This window comes from Pimephales promelas, chromosome 16 (assembly GCF_988280905.1).
Source record: "Pimephales promelas chromosome 16, fPimPro1.hap1.1, whole genome shotgun sequence".
NCBI lineage: Eukaryota > Metazoa > Chordata > Actinopteri > Cypriniformes > Leuciscidae > Pimephales > Pimephales promelas.
In genome coordinates, this window is record NC_142784.1 from 30,740,514 (window position 1) to 30,764,684 (window position 24,171).

At 37.7% G+C, this 24,171-nt stretch overlaps 1 protein-coding gene across 3 annotated transcripts in view; it reads left to right on the plus strand.

Moving 5' to 3' along the window:
- tiam1b (TIAM Rac1 associated GEF 1b) overlaps positions 1-24,171 on the plus strand; it is a 103,603-nt gene that overhangs the window by 49,598 nt on the left and 29,834 nt on the right. For all 3 annotated transcript variants that reach the window (XM_039678647.2, XM_039678645.2, XM_039678646.2), the window contains 11 exons: positions 766-938; positions 1,793-2,017; positions 3,772-3,957; positions 7,846-7,992; positions 10,975-11,049; positions 13,149-13,319; positions 13,654-13,758; positions 14,207-14,288; positions 15,431-15,517; positions 17,967-18,179; positions 18,467-18,567. In XM_039678647.2, the coding sequence (XP_039534581.2) occupies positions 766-938; positions 1,793-2,017; positions 3,772-3,957; positions 7,846-7,992; positions 10,975-11,049; positions 13,149-13,319; positions 13,654-13,758; positions 14,207-14,288; positions 15,431-15,517; positions 17,967-18,179; positions 18,467-18,567 (1,565 nt within the window). The remainder of the gene's footprint in view (positions 1-765; positions 939-1,792; positions 2,018-3,771; positions 3,958-7,845; positions 7,993-10,974; positions 11,050-13,148; positions 13,320-13,653; positions 13,759-14,206; positions 14,289-15,430; positions 15,518-17,966; positions 18,180-18,466; positions 18,568-24,171) is intronic.

Consider the following 24,171-nt stretch of genomic DNA (forward strand, 5'->3'; position numbering starts at 1 on the left):
TAAAGTGAATAGAGTTTGAGGGCTACAATGAAAAAAGTAATGTATATCAGAATGTCTCATGATCCTTCAGAAATTAGTCTAATATGCTGATTTGCTGCATATTAAGGCCGTCATGAATGAAATTGAAGTTGAAATAGTCATTTTGTTCCTTATTGTGATGTATATCCGAGGTATAAACAGCTTCTTGAACAAGAACAAATGTAGGGCGCTCTCACGCCAGTAAACACATCATCAGAGAAGAGATGTCGCTGCAAGAAGATTACGGGGAGAGCATATGAATAAAAAAAATGAATAAAATAATTTATAATGAATAAATACTGCAATATTGCATAAAAAAACAAGAATTTTCCATGTTGAATTCATGGTAACTTTAATTGTTCTTAATTTAATTTCCTTCCCAAAAAAAAAATAAAATAAAAAAAAATCTTACTGACCTCAACTGGATCCTGAATGATGTAATTGATACACACAAAATATTGACATGTTAGAAAGCTCTGTAGCTTTGCCAGCAGTGTGAAAACAGAACAAAATCAACGCTAAAACTATCCAATAAGTGTGTACATTTTATTGGATTTTATTTAAGAAAGCAGCGCTGCATTTTTTATTTTGGCCACTGGAGAGCAGAGTTCAATCAATAAAGCCGTAAAACTCCAATGTATTGGATATCCTGCTCCCGTTCCCCTGGAAACAGAGTCTGTAGTGTTACGTGAACTCACGTTTACTCCTTTATGATGCGTGAGTGATTGTTTTAATTTGTCCTCCCAGGATGCACTCTGTTTTTCTACGAGACAGACGGGCGATCGGGCATCGATCACAACAGCATCCCTAAACATGCCGTGTGGGCCGAGAACAGCATCGTCCAGGCCGTCCCAGAACACCCCAAAAAAGATTTCGTCTTCTGCCTGAGTAACTCTCTTGGAGACTCCTTTCTTTTTCAGGTAACTGTGGAAAACCCCTTTTCAGAAACCCCTTTATATAAATATTTGACTCACTATTATGTTCATACTTACTGCATACTACACCATATACTGCAGATACTGCCTAATAAACCTGCTATTGTGTATTATGTGTGTTGTTTGCTCTTTCGAAGTTGATTTGGATACAAGCATCTGCTAAAGGCACAAATCTGAATGTCATTTTTTGCATTTTGCATTATGAAAATAAACAGTAATATGCTACTTTGTTGTCAAGTCCCAACAAATCTGGCACATTTAATTATTAATAATAAAATGTTTTATTTAGCATTTTATTCCAAGTCAGAAAGTCAAAACTCTCAGCAATTAGCTAATTAATCACATCCAAAATAAAAGTAGTGATTAATCGCATCCAAAATAAAAGTTTGTGTTTACATAATATATGTGTGTGTGTGCTGTGTATAATTATTTTATATATATAAATACAAATGCATGCATGTATATATTTAAGAATTATTTGCACGTAAATACTATATAAATTTGATAAATTAATTCATTTGATAAATGAATAACATATTTTCTTAAATGTAAACATGCACGTGTGTGTATTTAGAAATCCAAAGTAATTATACACAGCACACACAAATATATTATGTAAACACAAACTTTTATTTTTGATGCGATTAATCGCAGTTAATCTTTGCACAGCCCTAAACTTTTTCATTCTTGAGTGCATTGCATTGTGGGATGTCGTGGTTTAGCAGGAATGAGTGCCAACTATTCCTTGAATACAGAGAATTTGCCTAGCTTGCACTGAATACATACTATGAACACAAGAAACAGTGAGAGCAGTATGCTATTTAACCTTTGACCTGTAGACCTGCAGTCAGACAGAGCTTGAAAACTGGATCACGGCCATCCACTCAGCCTGTGCCGCGGCCTTCGCCCGCCAGCATCACCGCGAGGACACGGTGCGTCTGCTGCGTGCGGAGATACGGAAGCTGGAGCAGAAGATCGACATGGATGAGAAGATGAAGAAGATGGGAGACATGCAGCTCTCCGCTGTCACCGACTCCAAGAAGAGGAAGACCATTCTGGAGCAGGTTATTGATTGGTTATTTACAATGTTTGGGTCCAAATTACACACTATACAACAGGTTCAGAGTCAGATCACCCACTTAAAGTGAAATATGGCACCAAGCAGCATGAACATATTTGATGTTGTGGTCCACTCCGTAGTTTTTACCTCATTACTAGTGGTCGATGCCGATATCTGAGTGAGCAGGATGGCCGATGGCCAAGATAAAGCCTATATTTTTATTTATACTTTTATATATATATATGAAGAGTTATATGAATGCCATTTGAAATTTTCTTCTTTAATGATGATTTAAAGAAGAATCATATTCAACATATTTGAGTTCAGTAATTTCACTTAAATAACAATTAATAGGTAATTATCATTGCCATTTAAGTGAAATCACTGAACTTAAATATACGAGCTTGATAAAAATCATCATTAAAGAAGAAAATTTCAAATGGCATTTAGAGGCTTTTGCATCTGAACTCTTCATATATATATATATATATATATATATATATATCAATAAAATCAATATTTAATAAATTAGATCAATTTAATAAACTTATATTTACAAAATCTTTAAAATAAACATGCTTAGGCCCTATACCTTATGGCAATATATTCACTTCTTGAATCTGCAATCCTATTACATTTTTTTTTCACAAATAAAGTCATTGTTTAAAAACATAAATATGTGAAAAAAAGGACGTAAACACTGTAACAGGGCACTCAGTAATCTGGTAATTTCATGCGCACTGATAATCAGAGATCGTAAACTAATGAAGACGGAGAATGTGAGTGAGCTATGTGTGAGTACTGATCAGGCGCCCGATAAAATAAAAGCATGCAGCGCCGTCAAAATAAAAGTCCCGCTTCCAAAACATCAGCCAATCAGAAAAACTTATCGGCCGATGCCGATATTTTAAAAATGCCAAATATCTGCCTAATGCCAAATATCGACTACTATATACATATATATATATATATATATGGATTTGTGGGCACAGCATGATTAAAATATTAAAACAAATGACAGACAAAATGCCTTGAGGTTCAAAATTGTTGTTGCTTTCATCTGGTTATGACAAAACGTGTTAGTTTTACATAATAGTCTCTGTCTGTTCTGTTTCCTGTAATTATTGCATTGTTATCGTAAACCCATTACGACACTAACATCTCAGAGTCCACTGTTTTATCTGCAGATTTTCATCACTGTAATTTGGATGCTGTCAGGTCACAATGTTAACAGAACAGTAAATCCATGCGCACACATGCTGCAAAAGCTCAAGCTCTCCTTATTGGATGTTTACGCAAAAAACGGAGATCAGAATGGCCCGCGGCCCATCAGGAGGAGGGTTAGCGGGTGCCTGCGCGTTTGTGTTTGTGTGGGTATTTAATTTTGGCAGCAGCGTCGGGTTGCGCATTGTGCCCTTGTGAATGGCAGCAGGGTTGAGTTCCTGCGGCGTCCCAGACCTCGCTGCCAGTGGAATGTGTGGCGCAGTTGTTTGCTACTTTGTGAGTTGCCTGGACCCCTCCGCCGTCTTCAAAAAAACATTCATCCCAGAGTGGCTGGGAGGAGACGGTGTGGTGTATAAACCCACTCCACTGCCCTTGAAACACCATTTTACTAGACGACTAGATCAAACCAGAGCGAACACAAGACACGGAAATATCTAGAAATGCTCAATTAGGCTCAATGTAATGTTTTTTGGACATCTTCATTTTGACAACTCTCGTTTCTAACCAATAACTTTTTCTCTCTCTTCCTCACAGATTTTCCTGTGGGAGCAGAATTTAGAGCAGTTCCACATGGATCTGTTTCGGTTTCGCTGTTACCTGTCCAGCCTGCAGGGCGGCGAGCTTCCCAACCCCAAACGCCTGCTGGCCTTCGCCTCCCGACCCACCAAACTGGCCATGGGCCGACTGGGCATCTTTTCGGTCTCCTCCTTCCATGCGCTGGTGATTATCCCTTAATGTATTCCATAATTGTTTATATATATTAGGGCTGTCAAACATCCAAAATAAAAGTTTGTGTTTACATAATATATGTGGGTGCACTGTGTATAATTATTTTGTATATTTATAAATACACACACATGCATGTATATTTAAGAAAAAAATATTTTTTATATATAAAATATTTATATTTATATATAATATGCATTTATATAAATTAAAATATTTATTAAATATATACAAGCATGTGTGTGTATTTATAAATATAAAATAAATATACACAGTGCACCCATATATATTATGTAAACACAAACTTTTATTTTATATGCGATTAATCACGATTAATCGTTTGACAGCCCTAATATATAGTTAATTTTATAATAAATGTGTATATATTTTTTCTAGGGCTGTGAAACGATTAAAAGCATCCAAAATAAAAGTTTGTGTTTACATAATATATGTGTGTGTAGTGTGTATAATTATTTTGTATATATAAATACACACACATGCATGTATATATTTAAGAAAAATGTGTGAAAGTAATATATCAAATATTTATATTTATGTATAATATTAAATTTGAATAAATATATATAAAGCATATACATGCATGTCTGTGTATTTATACATACAAAATAATTATACACACTACACACACATATATTATTTAAACACAAACTTTTATTTTGGATGCGATTAATCGCAATTAATCGTTTCACAGCCCTAATTTTTTCCATAATGCTTATGTTTATAATTCTTATGTTTATTCCATAATGCATGCACACACACACAGACATACAAATTATTGTATATCATATAATTATAGATTAATTTTTTTTTTGAATATATAGTGAAAAGTGCATTTTAATGTGAGTTGAGCAACATAAACACAAGTTATGCTACCATTGTTGTCAGATTTTAGTAAAAAAAAAAAAAACAATATTGACAAATAGTTTTAGAGATTCCAGTCTTTCTCCTTTCAAGCAGACATAAAAAAAAAACAGTTCCCCGGTGGCATAAAGAGACTTACTTTGATATGTTTTAAAACGTTTGGGTGACGCTCAAATTAAAGAACGCAGTCAGATCATTTCCATGATGACCAACTGTTTTAAGACATGCTTTTTTTAGGCTGTAAATAATGGCGTATAAAAAGCAATTCGACGAGAAGTAGTAGCATTGCTTAGAAACCAACATCAAGAGCATTTGTATTGCTCTATTTTTACCCAGATTGTATGTATTAACCTGGTTCCCTCTCACCCGTCAGTGTTGGTGTACGTGGGTAATGGATATTGGCACAAAAAGAAACAGTAGTTTAAAGGTTGGTCGGTGTGTTTGCAGTTGGATGTGGGCCACGGCTCCGGCTAATCAATACCATCCATCCTCAGATTCGCCTCCAGCTCTGGCGTTCTTTGTTGGAGCTGGAGGACGCTGGGATACATGGAGATTTTATTTTTGTCCTTGCATCTTGGATGAATTTTTTGGGTGGAGGGGGTGGGGATGTTCTTCTGTATTCACATTTTGAGAGGATGGAGAGAGAGAGGATAAGTGTTGAGTCCAAATGAAGTGCTGTTGGCCCTTGTGCTGTTTTTCTCGAATAATAGCTTGGTTCAGAGCAGTTGAGAGGGTTTTTGATGCAGCCGGAGTGCTTTTCTCCATCAGGAGACCCAGAAATGCCACAGCGCGTTCAACACAACGAGCGTGTATAATTTTTGAATGACACTTAAAAGAACTCGCCTAACACTTCACTAACCTTTAAAATTCACCCGGACCCCGGTGACCACAGGAAGTGAGGCATTTTTGTGTGTTCGCCGCGTATTGTTGAACGAATATTTGTGTTCATTTATTTCTAAATGTGACGTCCCACTGGCTGACTCGATTTCGGCCGGGAAAGTCTCATCTGCCAACTGTTTTTGCTGAAAAATCTCACCCAAAATAAGAGCAACAACAATTATAATAGACTGAATGCAATTTATAGGGAAATCTGACTAGAAATTTGTTCTAGTTTGCATTTATTAAATGGACACTGTTGTGCTGCTTCTTTCTTGTTTTATCAGGCATTTTAATGCAGGAGAGCTCCAGAAAACGGACGCATTGATTCAGTCAACATTAATAACGATCAACTTTTGTGAGCTTTGTGTTTGCTGAGGGAAAAGTCTCAAACAGATTCGAGCAGGGCTGTTTCCCCAAAAGCATCTCAATCCTAAGTAGATCAATTTAGCTCACACTGCTTTTGAGAAATGCAGCCCAGGACAGTTTTCATTATAAGGAAAAGCAGCTGTCTTGTGGAATGTGGTAGCTAGTCACTGGCTGGTGCAAGCTAGTAAACCATCTTAAACCGATAACAAACCAGCTACCAGCTGGTCATAGCAGCTTTAGGTGGTCAAACTGAATTTTTGGTACATTGTGACCAGCTTGCACCTCTAATGGCTAGTTTAGACCAATTTAGACCAGCAAATGACTGGTTTTGACAACTAAGGACTGGTTTTGACCAGATAATGACCAGTATAGAACAAGTCATGATCACTTTAGACCATTGACCAGTTTAGTCTAGCTAGCATCCCTCTGCTGATAACTAGTTTAGATCAGCTAATGACCAGTTTTGATTTGCTAACCACCAGTTTGACTGCTAATGGCCAGTTTAGACCAGCTAATGAACGGTTTAGGCCAACTAATGACCAGTTTAGACCAGCTAACGACCAGTTAGACCAGCTAGTGACCCATTTAGAAAAGCTAATGACCTGTTTAGACCAGGTAATCACCAGTTTATGATGATGATCTGTTTAGACTAGCTGATGACCAGTTTAGACCTGCTAATGACCAGTTTAGACCTGCTAACGACCAGTTTAGACCAGCTAATGACCAGTTTAGACCAGCTAATGATCTCTTTAGACCAGCTGATGACCAGTTTAGACCAGCTCATGACCAGTTTAGACTTGCTAATGACCAGTTTAGACCTGCTAATGACCAGTTTAGACCAGCTAATGATCTTTTTAGACCACCTGATGACCAGTTTAGACCAGCTAATTATCTGTTTAGACCAGCTAATGACCAGTTTAGACCAGCTAATCACCAGTTTAGACCTGCTAATGACCAGTTTAGACCTGCTAATGACCAGTTTAGACCAGCTAATGACCAGTTTAGACCAGCTAATGATCTGTTTAGACCAGCTAATGACCAGTTTAGACCTGCTAATGACCAGTTTAGACCAACTAATGACCAGTTTAGACCAGCTAATGACCAGTTTAGACCTGCTAATGACCAGTTTAGACCAACTAATGACCAGTTTAGACCAGCTAATGACCAGTTTAGACCTGCTAATGACCAGTTTAGACCAGCTAATGACCAGTTTAGACCAGCTAATGATCTCTTTAGACCAGCTAATGACCAGTTTAGACCTGCTAATGACCAGTTTAGACCAGCTAATGACCAGTTTAGACCAGCTAATGACCAGTTTAGACCAGCTAATGATCTCTTTAGACCAGCTAATGACCAGTTTAGACCTGCTAATGACCAGTTTAGACCAGCTAATGACCAGTTTAGACCAGGTAATCACCAGTTTAGACCAGCTAATGATCTGTTTAGACCAGCTAATGACCAGTTTAGACCAGCTATTGACCAGTTTAGAACAGCTAACGACCTGTTTAGACCAGCTAATGACCCATTTAGACCAGCTAATGACCAGTTTAGAACAGCTAATGAAAAGTTTAGACAATGTATTCCTGAACCACTTTTTGAATGAAGCTTCTGAACATCAGTGTGACTGAATCATCGAGAACAAAGCAGTTCTGTTCATATGTCAGACTCCTGCTAGGAGCAGTCTAGTCAGTTTGATCGCTGGGACACAGTATGAATGTTGTTCCCGTACCTCATGCAGCTGTTTTGTGTCTGTAGGTGGCGGCTCGCACTGAGAGCGGCGTGAGGCGAAGGACACAGGCGATGTCACGCTCCACCAGCAAACGCAAGAGTCGCTTCTCCTCACTGTGGGGTCTGGACACCCACTCCAAGAGAAAGAGTAAAGGTCATCCCAGCATTAACCAGGTAAACTACACACACGCATGCTTAGCGCTTTCTTCTTGAATGCATGAACATGCATGTGCACAGATTAACCGGCCCTGCTTAAAAACTAAAATGCACAATCATTTACAAGCTGGTCCAGACATTCTACATGCAGGTTGGGCTGGCTAACCAACAAAACTTGCACGTTAAAACAAACTAGCATCCCATGCACAGAACATGCATCAAAGAGCCTGGTCACTTCATGTGATTTTACTGATCAGATAGCTTATTTTACTTGTTAGAACATGGTACACTTGTCCACATAAATGTGTGTCTCCACAAAATTCAGTCAACGCCAATAAAAGCAACAGATATCAACTGCATTATATCATCAGCTAATTTCAAGAGAGTGGCATCAACACTGGTAAGATAATTTAGTCTCACAATTTAGAACAGCTAATGACTTATTTAGACCAGCTAATGACCAATTTTAGACTAGCTCAAGACTGATTTAGACCAGCTCATGACCAGTTTAGACCAGCTAGTGACTTTAGAACAGCTCATGATCAGATTAGACCAACTCACGACCCATTTATACCAGTTTAGACCAGCTAGACCAGATCATGACCAGTTTAGACCAGCTAGTGACTGGTTTAGACCACCTCATGATCAACTCATGACCAGATCATGACCAGTTTAGACCAGCTCAAGACAGATTTAGACCAGGTCAAGACCAATTTAGACCAGCTCATGACTAGTTTAGATCAACTCATGGCCCATTTATACCAGTTTAGAACAGCTCATGACCCATTTAGACCAGATCATTGTCAATTTAGACCAGCTAGTGACTGGTTTATACCAACTCATGACTCATTTAGACCAGATCATGACCAATTTAGACCAGGTAGTGACTGGTTTAGACCAATTTATGATCAGCTCATGACCAGATTATGACCAAATTAGACCAGCTAGTGACTGGTTTAGAACAGCTTATGATCAGCTCATGAGCAGTTTTGACCAGTTAAGTGACTGGTTTAGACCAGCTCATGATCAACTCATGACCAGATCATGACCAGTTTAGACCAGCTAGTGACTGGTTTAGACCAGCTTATGATCAGCTCATGGCCAGTTTAGACCAGCTATTGACTGGTTTAGACCAGCTTATGATCAGCTCATGACCAGTTTAGACCAGCTAGTGACTGGTTTAGACCAGCTTATGATCAGCTCATGGCCAGTTAGACCAGCTATTGACTGGTTTAGACCAGCTTATGATCAGCTCATGACCAGTTTAGACCAGCTAGTGACTGGTTTAGACCAGCTTATTATCAGCTCATGGCCAGTTAGACCAGCTAGTGACTGGTTTAGACCAGCTTATGATCAGCTCATGGCCAGTTAGACCAGCTATTGACTGGTTTAGACCAGCTTATGATCAGCTCATGACCAGTTTAGACCAGCTAGTGACTGGTTTAGACCAGCTTATGATCAGCTCATGGCCATTTAGACCAGCTAGTGACTGGTTTAGACCAGCTTATGATCAGCTCATGGCCAGTTAGACCAGCTATTGACTGGTTTAGACCAGCTTATGATCAGCTCATGACCAGTTTAGACCAGCTAGTGATTAGTTAATATCAGCTCATGACCCATTTATACCAATTTAGACCAGCTAAAGACCCATTTAGACCATCTAATGCTGGTCTAAATTTGTCAGTATGATTTGAGGCAGTTTGTGAAGTCTGCTGCCTGATGAGATTTTGAGATTTCCAGCTCATCTGCGGGGATACGTTTTGCAGTAGACCTGTCACATCTGCCTATAACACATTCTCACACGTTTATTTTTTACCATTTTGTGAGTAAAATGTACATATGTGATTTTAACAAGCAGATGTATTTACGCTTGTCCAGTTTCGTCTGGAATTCGTCTCAAATTACATCCTGAAGTGGTTTGAGCGAACAGATTTAAATCGCCTCAAAAGCTTTTTGGAAGGCATGTACAACTGCTCTTTTCATCATTTGATAGCTCAGAGAAAATGCATGAAGCGATCAGGTGTAAACAGACACAACATATGATGGTCAACTCTTTTTAACAAGGAGATAAAATGCATGCCACATTTTGGTTTATTAGGTTATATGTTGATATATTAGTGGTTGTTTTTAGTTTGGTGGATCTCTGTGCTGAATCTTAAAGGAGTAGTTCACTTTTCAAAAAACTTTTGCTGATAATTTACTCGCCCCCATGTCATCCAAGATGTCCATGTCTTTCTTTCTTCAGTCGAAAAGAAATTAAGGTTTTTGATGAAAACGTTCCAGGATTTTTCTCCATGTAATGGACTTCAATGGGAACCAAACGGTTCAAGATCCAAAAGAAACTGTCAGTAGTACAAACTGCAAACTTGTTCAAAGGGCTTTAAACGATTCCAGACGACAAATAAGGGTCTTATCAAGCGAAACGATCGCTCATTTTTTTAAAAAATAACAAAGTTTAAGTTTTATAAGATCAAACGCTGCCTGGCTCTGTTCTGTGACGCACGTTCGTGACTCTCCTGTTTGAACTCGTTCAGCAAAATGAACAAATCTTTTTCCAAATCAATTCGTTTGTTTCTTTCGCCGAATGAACCAAATGACTCGGAAAAAGATTTGTTCATTGATGAACGAGTTCGAACAGTAATGCGTTACAGAACAGAGAAAGGCGAGCGTTTGAGCTTATAAAACTTAAACTTTGTTATTTATTTATAAAACGAGCGATCGTTTCGCTTGATAAGACCCTTATTCATCGTCTGGAATCGTTTAAAGCCCTTTGAACAAGTTTGCAGTTTGTACTTAAAGTTTCTTTAGTACCTTGAACCGTTTGGTTTCCATTGAAGTCCATTATATGGAGAAAAATCCTGGAATGTTTTCATCAAAAGCCTTAATTTCTTCTTAATTTCGACTGAAGAAATAAAGACATGGACATCTTGGATGACATGGCGGGGAGTAAATTATCAGCAAAAGTTTTGAACTAATCCTTTAAATGTTGTTTTTAAACAGGTTTTTGCAGAAGGAGATGATCCAGTTAAAAGTCCTCTAGAAGGCATGTTTGAGGGTTCTGCTAGTGAGACAACGGTAAGAAACATGCATCCCCCCTCTCTATACAACACTATCTATAAAAGTGGCGAAAACACACAATACTACATAAGCCTACTACATCAAATCAGAAGTGCCCCGTTTAGAGAGATGCGCTCTGGGACGGATCTCTGGAGTGTGGGTGTAAATTCATCCCTGGCGTTGGTGGAGATGTTGGCTTTCGCTCAGCCTGGCAGTGAGGAATGGTGTATAGTTGTGCTATAATCCACTGACCTGGGCTGCAGATTAAAGTGCCGATGTTCTGATTCACCTTCTCAAACATATACAGGGAAAGAGAAATGGTGAACTGGTAGTTGAGATGAAAAATGCATTGTGATATCATGTTTAATGGCTGTTTTCGGAAAATATATACTCAAGCGTTCAACTTTTGAGTTAAAAAAAAGTATCTTCTGCTCACAAAGGCTACATTTATTTGATCAAAAATACTGTAAAAACATTAATATTGTGAAATATGGTTACAGTTTCAAAAGACTGTTGTTAGGGATGTCCCGATCCGATACTCAGGATCGGTATCGGCTCCGATACTGCCATTTTTGCCGGATTTTATCGATCAGACGAGGCCGATCCAAATCCGATTTTGTGCGGTATACTATTCTGTGTTATTGTTAAGTCCCACAAAAACATTCTTAATTACTATAACGTTTTCGTGTACTGTATTATAAGTGTTCTGAAGCCATTATGTGAGAGAGAAATTAATATTCAAGTCATTAAATTCAAGATCACGTAAACTTTTCCCTCCTCTCCGGCTGTCAGTCATTCTCCATCAGTGTTTAAACAGCGTGTCGCGTTGGGTTACAGTCAATGATGAAACTATCTTCAAGATGATTCAATGTTAATATTATAATACTTGATCTGTAAGATAAAGGTCTATGGTTTTGAATAAAGCAACTTTATGTTGCTGGACTTTATTGCTGTAACTTAATCGTGTTACTCTCTGTTTTCCTGTATTCCTTTGATGGTAAAGCTAAATTTTCAGCAGTTTTAAAAATCATACTAATGTGCTGATCTGGAAATATATTTATTATCAATGGAAAACATATTTTTTTCAGGATTTTTTGATGAATGAAAAGGTCAAGCATTTATTCGAATATTGTATAGCATAATCATACATTTGTTTGCTGTTACTTTTGATCAGTTTAATGCAATTTTAAAGGTCAATTTAAAAAAAAAAACTTTTGCTGATAATTTACTCACCTCAATGTCATCCAAGATGCCCATGTCATTCTTTCTTCAGTCGAAAAGAAATTAAGGTTTTTGATGAAAACATTCCAATATTTTCTCCATATAATGGACTTCAATGGGGTCCAAACGGTTCAAGGTCCAAATGAGTTTCAGTGCAGCTTTAAAGGGCTTTAAACTACACCAGACGATGAATAAGCGTCTTATCGCTCATTTAAAAAATAAATAAAAAAGTTTAAGTTTTATAAGCTCAAATGGTCGCCTTGCTCTGTTCTGTGATGCACGTTCGTGACTCTCCTGTTTGAACTCGTCCATCAAAATGAACAAGTCATGATTCGAAGGGTCATAGATAAGACCCTTATTCATCGTCTGGTGTCATTTAAAGCCCTTTAAAGCTGCACTGAAACACTCATTTGGACCTTGAACCGTTTGGACCCCATTGAAGTCCATTATATGGAGAAAATCCTGGAATGTTTTCATCAAAAACCTTAATTGCTTTTCGACTGAAGAAAGAAAGACATAGACATCTTGGATGACATGGGGCTGAGTAAATTATCAGCAAAAGTTTTTTTTAAAAAGGTGAACTTCTCCTTTAATACATGTTAAAAAATCATGTTTGATATTGCTTCCAATTCAATGATCACACTGGAATTTGAATATCAAGTTAAGCATTGCATTGTGGAAAATTGCAAAATGTTTATAAATCTTATTTTCTGCATAGAAAACATGAATGCTATGCACTGCAGAAATAATATAGTAGGAGCTTGAAACTATTTGCACACATTGCTCCTAGGATAAACGACGAGTTATTAGAAATAATGACATGAGGAAGATCATCATTTCACATGATAAATAGCATCTCGTTCACAGCTGTGGCTTTCATTTATCACGCACTACAGAAAGACGCCAAGACCCCAGTGAAAGGTCTGCCAAGAGCCAGCACGGATCATGACATCTGGTCCAGAGACCACCTCACTCCATCATGGGTGTTGCTGCCAAACGACCAGCCTGTGTTAGCCATCATCCAGCCCGGAGAGTCGGCCCTCGACATGCTGGACACTATCTGCAAGGTACCGCCAAGAAACGTTCTCGCATCTCTTGTCTTGCCAGATTTTTAACATTCAGGGAGTCGCTTCAGTCTTGAAGGATTTGAATGTCACTTTGAAGGTCACAAGGGTGTAGTAAACTCAGATATAAGCATCCCCCTGAGGTGTGCACGACGCTAAAAGCATTTTATTCGCCCTCCTCTTGCCATAGAGCTGCATGAAAACATGCTGTATCCTGTCTGATATGAGCATTTGGACATTTTTAGCGTGCGATTCCTGTCCATCTGGCCCAGTAAGAAGAAGATACGGCCCAGTAACATGCCATCCAATAAATGTGTCTCCTTTCATCTCTCTCCAGGCTCACCAACTGGACGCCACTAAACACTACGTGCGGCTTAAGTTCCTCATTGAGAACCAAGTGCAGTTCTACATCCCCAAACCGGAGGAGGATATTTATGATCTGGTAGGTTTGGAGTTAAACTCACTCTCTTCATTACTTTTATCCTGCTGGGACATCACACTTCATCCAAACACGCTTTTTCTTCTGTCTAATAGCAATAGTCTTTTATCTGTGGAACGCTAAAGGAGATGTTTTGCTGATCCCATTTCCCATCACCTCTCCTTTTGACCTAAAAGAAAAAAGGACTATGTCTGCCATGGAATTACTTTATGCTTTTACTCTGCATTCATCATCCTTTAGCTTCTGTTCAGCGTCTTCATTTAGTATGGTTTGAGTGTCTAGGTCAGATGCAATCGATCAAACGGGAACAGAAAGTTCTTTGCCTGTGAAATGCGATCTGTATTCTGTCACTCTCGGCCTTTCAAACCCTCCCTTGTGTGATGTTTATGCTCTTCGAATGTGGAAAATCAAAGTTGTGTGCGGTGGGATATTAATATGCTCTTCTTTACAGCTGTATAAGGAAATCGAGCTGTGCTGTAAGATCCGCAAGGTGATCCAGTTTGATCGGGATGAATCCTGCATGATCGGCTACGGTGAGAGCCAGAAATGCTTTATGATTTTCATGAAATCATGTCTGTTATATAACCTACCTATTTATACTGGGGATTTTAAAATGGTAACTGGAAATGACGGTTGTGTTCTCGGACCTTTTATGTTTAGTAATGAAATGAACAGTTGTTTTGAAAAATGTATCCACTCGGATTCTTGTAGTCGCTTCATGCTGGACGACTCATGAGATCACATGATCATCCTATAAATCCTGTTAGTTTCATCTCAGTAACCTGCATGTGTTTAGACAGTTTAGTTCACGGAATATACTAAATATAATTTCTGAAAACCTTTGACGTGATTTTACATCCACACCACGCAAGCAGTGTTATTTTAGTATAATTTTATACTATTCATTAATATTTTGAATTAGCTTTAATTTTTCTATTTTTTTAATTTTCATTTGTTTAAAGTTTTAGTCATTTTGTTATGTGCTTTTGTCATTTTTTCTAGTTTTTGATATTTCTATTTAGCTTTCATTTATTTTATGCATTCTATTTAGTTTTAGAAATAATAGTACTTCATCTTCAACTCATTTAGTCACCAGGACCAATTTTTATTTTATATATATATTTTTGGTAAAACTTTACTATAAGGTTCATTTATTAAACATTATTTAATGTATTAACTAACATGAACTAACCATGAGCAATACATTTGTTACTGTTTTTGTTAATCTTTGTTAACGTTAGTTAATACAAATCCAGCTGTTCATTGTTTGTTCATGTTAGTTCACAGTGTATTAACTAATAAAACAATAAAGTATTAGTAAATGTTGAAATGAACATTAACAAAGATTAACTAATGCTGTAGAAGTATTGTTCATTCTTAGTTAATGTTAACTAATGTAGTTAACTAATGAACCTTATTGTAAAGTGTTACCTATTTTTTTAATCAATTTCAAAAAGCGATTTTTAATAGTTTTAGTTTAGTGCAATAACTTATTTTATGTTTCATGGTAGAACCGAGAATTCATGTAGCTTTGAAATGACATGATGAAGAGTGAATGGGTGAACAGACCTTTTAATTTCGACCTTGTAACCGAAAGGTAACGAAAGGTTCAAATGCTTCGAAGGCCGATTAATGATCGTACTTGATTATGACGTCTATCATTCGTCTCTCACAGGTTTTTCCATCTCTGTGGTGGAGGAGGACAGCGTGCAGCAGCTCTACATTACTGACGTGAGAGCTGGAGGATTAGCGTTCGCCAAAGGTTCATTAGCTTGTTTCACCTCCTAATTACGTTCTCTTTCTCTTTTCACCCCTGTCTCTTGGTTTGTTCTTTTCACACACACGCACACACCATCTCTCTCTGTCTGTTCAGCTACTTCTTAGGAATCAAGCTGTACGTAATTACTGTGATATCTGTGCTGTGCTCCTGGTGTTATGTAACATGTTGTCAGCTCTATGGGGTTTCTGAGAGCCAAAGATTGCAGATTTATCCTCAGCCCTTCTAAACTCTGAATAATGACAAAAGATAGAAGCAATCAGAGAGACGATTAAAGTCGGATTCACTGATGTGCCAAACTTGTGGCTCACCTGCATGAAGAATGCAATGCATTAAAAGGAAACATATCATGCAAAACTGGCTTTTCCATGCTCAGAAATTGAGATTTTATAGAGCATTTGCAACAGCCATTTTGCAAAGAGAAACTTTAAAGGGACACTCCGACTATTTGGGACTTATTCATTGTTGTAACTCTGGCTGATGCACCCACCGCTAGCCTAGCTTAGCACAAAGACTGGATGTAAATGGATACAGCTAGCATACTAATCCCAATAAGAGACAAAATTACCCAAACATTTTCCTACATGTTGTGATTTGTATAGTCACGCAGGTTATATGAGACACAGCCATCTTTTAACCGTATAAATATTGGGAACTATATTCTCAGAAGGTGAGGCACTGCTACGAGGAACAGAGATTTGGAGTAATAGAGTCAGCAATTACTAGATAGTAAAAGCATTGAGCAGTAGGGTTGTGTATCGAGAATCGAGTATCGATTGGAACCGAGACTAACTTTTCGTTTTTCCCGGAATCGTTCAAAAGTTAAAATTTCGATTCCTAGTTTAGATATTCACAGTCCGCCGAGCGGAAGAAGAAACCGCTGAACAACACCAACAAAGAAGCGTCTACCGGAAGTGTTGGCATAACCACGCGAGTCGAACATGAGTACCTTACGTCGGCGATCCAAAGTGTGGCTTCACTTTTCTAAAAATAACGAAATCTTGGCAAAATGCAAAATTTGTGACAAAAGGAGTATTTTTACAGAAGGAGTATTTCCTTCAGAAAGGCCGTTGGTTAGCAAAGGTTAGCTAAACTTTTTTGACCCTGCCTCTTAAAAGAATCGGAATCGAGAATCGTTAGGAACTGGAATCGAAACAAGGAATCGCAATCGGAATCAGAATCGTTCAAATTCAAACGATACCCAACCCTATTGAGCAGCGACAATAAACAGGGGAGATCAGGTAATACCATGATGTTTCATAGAATTCCATTTGGGATTAGTATGCTAGCTGTATCCATTCACATCCAGTCTTTGTGCTAAGCTAGGCTAGCGGTGGGTGCGTCAGACAGAGTTACAGCACGCATGGAGATGAAAAACGTATGTATGGACTTATCTAACTCTGGGGGGTATGGTGAATAAGCTAAAGTCCCAAAAAGTCAGAGTGTTCCTTTAAAGGGACAGTAGCAAAAATGGTACATTTAATTCTAAAATCAAAGTGCTCTACGTAAAGAAAAACCATTCACATTTACAATATTAGATGAATTATAGGTAAAAAATACCTACGTACTTGCTTCACTAATATTACAAGTTGACTTTAGGGACAAATATAGAATATGGCCCCTTTAAATGTTCATCAAAGCTGGCTTATGGACATCCAGACACTGTCAACATGCTGAATAAGAGCCTGGTCGCTCTGAGTTATGTCTGGGTGATCAGTGTGGCAGGATTGGCTTATTGCTGACATTTCACATCGCCAGAGAACTGGGTCAAAGCCGCAAGCTGAAGGGAAGAGGAGAGACCGTCTCTTTTTTTATCGCATCTACTTATTTTGATGCTGGTCTTCACATCAATGAGGACGGGACATGTTATATTACTCGTGTGGCATATTTCAAAGTTAAACCGTATATTTAAGTAGAACAAATATTGATTTGATTGTAAAAAGCTGTAGTCATTTTAGTACTTATTTTGTTTCACTTCAGTTTCAGCCAATGCAACTTTTCTAATTTTAGTATTAGATCATTTTTTATTACTTATTTTATTATTAATCTAATATTTTATTTTATTTAACCTTTATTTCAATGAATAGCTTTAGATGTGGTTTTAGTTAACAATAACAACTCTGAGTCAGATTTTTGTATTCGATTGTATTTTTAATGGATCCAGAAGGTCGAGCAATAAAAAAATTGCCCTTTTTTCTCTTTTGAATAGCATGCATTTATGAATCGTGCGATTATGAATGAGATTAGGGTCTTTAGGACTGAAACTGTTTAAATTTTTGCTTCACAGTTATGGATTTCCTTGGTTAAACTTCTTTAATTTTATTTAATGTGTACACGCAGTTAATAAAACATTTCATCCACTTTGCATACCTCAAGAAACATCTATGATTGCAATAACTACTCCTGAAATATGACCATATTAACACGATTGCAGGTCTGAACGCAGGAGACGAGATTCTCCAGCTGAACGGGAAGGACTCCCGCACTCTGACCTTCGCTGACATGAAGGTGGCGTTCGCTCAGGTCTCTCTCTCTCTCACCGTAAACACACTGCCCCCTGTTGAGCGCCGGCAGCTCTGCTTCCTCCCGCCGAGACGCTCGGACGCTGTGGACAACCTCTACACGGACATCTTCTCTCAGAGTCAGGGTGAGGAGCTCAGGCCTCGGCTGACACACGTCACTTGTGTTTTGATGTGAAAGCTCCAATATAACTCTGCATACATTCACTTTTATACAATTTTAACTGTGAAAAAAAGTATTTTTAAAGGAGTCCTTGGTCTGAAAAAGTTTAAAGACTCCTATGTTAAATGTTACACTGACAGTGTTATCAAATTAGCCCAAAATATTTTGTATGTATCATCCAGAAATGTCACAAGATTCAATGCAGTTATCAAAATTGAAAAACAAGCGTATGATTTGGTTGTGTCTGCACAGAGGAGATTCTTGACGATGGCGTGGGTCTGATTGTGGACTCTTCAGGAGACGCTTTAGATGACGACTCGGAGCTCTTCGCTCAGTTCGACGAATACGGAAAGGTAAATATTCCTGCTTACCTGGCTGGCCATAGATTTGTTTTCAAGATATTAGCCCGGATCTTGTGCAGCTCGGCCCAAAACGACGGGACGCTTTTCCTGTCTGTGCGTGGGTTTCGTTCACACTCACCAAATCTAGAACTGCAGGACTTCGAAACTCTGAACTCTGAGCGAGAAGAATCTCACTGCAGAAACACTTCACCATCTGTCATCTGTGCTGTTTTTAAACTGAGGGACGGTTTAAACACATCTATCTATCTATCTATCTATCTATCTATCTATCTATCTATCTATCTATCTATCTATCTATCTATCTATCTATCTATCTATCTATCTATCTATCTATCTATCTATCTAACTGTCTCTCTGTCTGTCTATCTATCTTTCTATCCATCCATCCATCCATCCATCTATCCGTCTGTCTGTCTGTCTATCTGTCTATCTGTCTGTCTAATGTCTATCTATCTATCTATCTATCTATCTATCTATCTATCTATCAACTGTCTCTCTGTCTGTCTATCTATCTATCTATCTATCTATCTATCTATCCATCCATCCATCCATCCATCCACCCTTCTATTCGTCTATCTGTCTGTCTGTCTGTCTGTCTGTCTGTCTATCTATCTATCTATCTATCTATCTATCTATCTATCTATCTATCTATCTATCTATCTGTCTGTCTATCTGTCTATCTATCTATCTATCTATCTATCTATCTATCTATCTATCTATCTATCTATCTATCTATCTATCTATCTATCTATCTATCTATCTATCTATCTATCTATCTATCTATCTATCTATCTGTCTAATGTCTATCTATCTATCTTATCTATCTAACTGTCTCTCTGTCTGTCTATATATCTGTCTATCTATCTGTCTATCCATCCATCCATCAATCCATCCATCCATCCATCCATCCATCTATCCGTCTGTCTGTCTGTCTGTCTGTCTGTCTGTCTGTCTGTCTGTCTGTCTGTCTGTCTGTCTGTCTGTCTGTCTAATGTCTATCTATCTATCTGTCCGTCCGTCTGTCTGTCTGTCTGTCTGTCTGTCTGTCTGTCTATCTATCTATCCATCCATCCATCTATCCGTCTGTCTGTCTGTCTGTCTATCTGTCTGTCTAATGTCTATCTATCTATCTGTCCGTCCGTCTGTCTGTCTGTCTGTCTGTCTGTCTGTCTGTCTGTCTGTCTGTCTGTCTATCTGTCTGTCTATCTATCTGTCTGTCTTATGTCTGTCTATCTATCTATATCTCTGTCTGTCTATTAGGGCTGGGAGAAAAAAAAAACAATTCGCCTAGCTATTGCGATTTTTTTCTTCTTCACATAATCGATATTAATTCAAATGAAACTGCTTTATTTTTGTCCTTGCTTATATACGAGGTTGACAGAAGTTAGCCACTTTCGTTCCAACAGAGGATGAAATGTGTCGTTATTTATGAGTGTTACAACCTCAGTCAAAGTATCATTATTTCTATGATACAATAATTCAAATTATCACAGAGGTACTTTTCTATGATATCGATCAAAATAGAGTAAATCAGATTTTGATATAAACTTGGCACTAAAAATAACGCATTTATCAATTACATTGTTTCGCCACTAGTTGGCGACAAGTGACTGTTAAAAAAATATTTTGTTATTGAATCATTTATTCAGGAGAATGTCGTATTGTAGGATGCTTCTGAAATAAAATTAAGAAAGATATGATGAATAGTTTTTGTAAATATGACTCTTATACATCATGTACAGTCTGTATAGTGTATGATTTAACTTTTCCCCATGGTCTAGTGTTAAAAAAATCGCAATATATTGCAATACGAATCGCAATTCTTGAAAAAATCACAATACATATCGTATTGGCACCCAAGTATCGTGTTAGTATCGAGTCGGGATATAGGTATATATCATCCCAGCCCTACCGTCTATCTATCTATCTATCTATCTATCTATCTATCTATCTATCTATCTATCTATCTATCTATCTATCTATCTATCTATCTATCTATCTATCTATCTATCTATCTATCTATCTATCTATCTATCTATCTATCTATCTGTGTGTGATCTATCTGTCTGTGTGTGATCTATCTGTCTGTGATAATGAACTGTCTGCAGTGTATCTTGTGTTGGTGGGGGTTTGAAGATAATTAGTTTGTGTTGAGACGGGTGACAGTAAAACAGAGATTGTTTGATTGTCTTTTGCATCCTAATTGCTTTATTATGAGGCATAATCTTGGAGGCAGCAGTGGTGTCAGAAGATGCTCTCTATCAGCGGAGTGTCAGACAGACACAACAGTTTCACATTTAGACGTGAGAGTGTGTGTAGTTAGTTATCTTCTTCTTCTTAAGCTGCAGTTTACAATGCAGGATGCAGTCACAGTTGCTTCATCGGACGGACGGGTTGATGGACGTGTTGAGATGATGGAACCAATCAGATTCTTCACGACCTTCGTAATTTACATAAGGAAACTATTTTCAGAAAGCTGTTTACTGAATTCCCTATTTAACTGATTTTAGAAAAGCCCAGTTGAAAAAAAAAAACATATATTTTCTGATATTTGTCCATTGCCAAAGGTGATTTCTAGACCTTACATGCTTCAGAATTAGTCTTTGCACCGTTAGTCTCCACAACATGTTTGTTTCTCTCCGTAAGAGGAGTAATGTATTGCAGGGAGACGCAAATTACTCAGGGGCCACTTTTAGAAAATTAGCTGAAAAGGCACTTGATTTTCTTGTGCTTTTAAAATGCGCAGATATCCTTTACACCAGCCGTATATTTATTGATCAACCCGTTCGTCAAAATGAGCAAGTGCTATTCAGTTTTTAGTCGGTGTAGTAGTCAATGCAATTATGTTGTAATTCCAGTATGTTGGCTTCTCAAATGCAAATATCTTGTGTAGTTATTATTCATGTGTAAAATCATTAACAAATCTTTCTTAAACTAATTGGATGCAGAAGTTTAGAAATCTGTCCAGTTTGTCTGTTTTCACTGTCAAGCTTTGCACATTTGCTGCTGGTGTCACATTTTCTGTCGCTAAGTGTGCAGTTCACACAATTTGAATATGTTGCACCAATCAGCGATGGCGGTATTTGCATATCCTGATGTTTTGCTTCTCAATTATTCATGCAGAAATATGACATGCGAAACATTTTTGTAATTAAAGTGGTCGCCCAATAAATTAAATGCAAAAGTTTGAAACCCCAAGCAAGTGACGCAGCATGATAAAGCTAGATCTCTCTCATTATAAGCCCGGGCTTTGAGTGTCTCTGATGTGCAGAGTGAGTTGGTTCTGGATCTGAAGCGCGTGTTGATGTCAGGCCCAGGCAGAGAGATGCACTTTGGGTCAGCAGAGACTCTGGGTCTCGCTGGGAGCTTGGAGAAGATTGCTTTTGGCATGCATAGACATGTGTCTGCTGCTTTGCATAGCACCATCTCTCTGGCCTTTATTAAAGAGGAGAAAGTTGCATTGAGGGCAGATGGGAATGCAAAGGAATCCATAATCAGCTTTAGTGTGCAGTCATACACATAAACACACACGCATACTGTTGAATTTAATGCAGGATGTCTTTAATGAATTTATTGCACGTTCATGCTCTGAATACATGAATGGTCCTGACAGAGACAGTTAAATATGACCTTGCTCTGCGATTCAGCTTTTCAGGTCCATTATGAGTCATAAAAATTGTGCCATGTGTGTGTTTGTTTTTTTTTTTATAAATGCAACTTGTTTATAATGCACTGACATTCATATCAAGCGTGATCTGAAGTGTCCATTTTCAAGAAAAAACATTTCAGAAAAACTTAATTGCTGAGGCTAAATGTCATTGTAAAAAATGACTCAGAAAAGCCGGGTAAATGTTTGCGCTGGGAATAACTGCCACTTATTTTGATACTTTACCATGCATTTTAATGCATTCATTACATTTGCATATGTAGCTATTGCTATAAGTGTCTAAAAACCTTTTGGGGTCACTATATTTTATATTTTAAAAATGCTAAAATCACTTTTCACACAAAAGTCATCTTACCTGAGCGTTCCAATGCTTGTCTTGAATATTTTCATAATGAGCCATCTGGAATGAAGATCTGCATGATTGATGTTCAGAAATGTTGGAATGTGTCCTGGAGTCTCGTTTTCCCTTTTTGAATGACGAATAGAGACGCAGGCTAGTTGCTAGTTGACAGTCATCTTTAATCCAGTTGGTTTGTTCAAGCGCAGCTTTTTGGCCGAAACACAGCTAGTTTATATGATGGCTTGGTGTGACGTAAAAAAATATTGTTGGTTTAACTTAAAAAAGTAAGTAACCTGGTTGTCTTAAAATTTTAAGTTGATTGAACTGGAAAAAGTGAGTTAATACAATGAAGGACATTGATTTAATCATCAGAAACTCAAAATAGTAAGTTATCTCAACTAAATCAATTATTTGACAAAAGAAAAAATGTGGTGATAATAAAAATTTTGAAAATATTTTTTTTACAGTGTAAGGCGGGGCGATATGGACAAAAACATTATCGTGATATTTTTTTCCATATCATACGATAGTGATATTTATCCCAATATTCATTTACCATTAGTTGAGAAGGAAATTCTTTCCACATATTTCTCAGACCTAAAGGGACGAATATCAGCGCGCGTTATTCGCCAGCGTTTTTCGTGTTCACACCCAAGCGATTTTGACGATGAGCCGAGTGAACATGCAATTTCCGTCCCTGACATTAGATGGCGCTTTATGTAAAACAGAAATAGTAATAGTATACTACACTATTATTACAGAAACACTAATATAAATTATATTATATAGCTCTAGCTCTACCAGCAGTTCAACATTCATCTTCCCCATAGATATCTTGCCTTGCATCTTCCTCGTCTTCCGGCAGTGTAGACGGTGGCGTATATCTTCTTCACCGTTACGTATGTGTGCTCGATAAGACCGTTTTGTGTTTGAGCGCCCCCAAGTTGTGTTTTACTGTAACTTCAGAAGCACCAGACACATGAGCAAAAGCGGCAATCTCATTGGTCGGATAGTTTTTGACGTGGCGAGAGAGATGTCCTTAATATAATTTCTTTTTATTATATTTTTATTAAATACTCGCCTTGCTCTGTTCTGCGATGCACGTTCGTGAATATCGTTTGTCAAAATGAACAAATCTTTTTCCGAGTCAATTCGTTCATTTTGTTCATTGAATGAACCAAATGACTCGGAAAAAGATTCGTTCATTTTCATGAACGAGTTTGAACAGGAGAGTCACGAACGCGCATCACAGAACAGAGCAAGTCAAGCATTTAAGCTTAGAAAACTTAAACTTTGTTATTTATATATTAAATGAGCGATCGTTTCGCTTTATAAGACTCCTTTTCATCATCTGGAATTGTTTAAAGCCCTTTGAACTGTTTGCACTGAAACTGTCTTTTGGACCTTGAACCGTTTGGTTCCCATTGAAGTCCATTATATGGAGAAAAATGTTGGAATGTGTTCATCAAAAACCTTAATTTCTTTTCGACTGAAGAAAGAAAGACATGGACATCCCCGATGACATGGGGGTGAGTAAATTATCAGCAAAAAGTTTTTTTAAAGTGAACTCTCTGCACGAGTTCAGCTG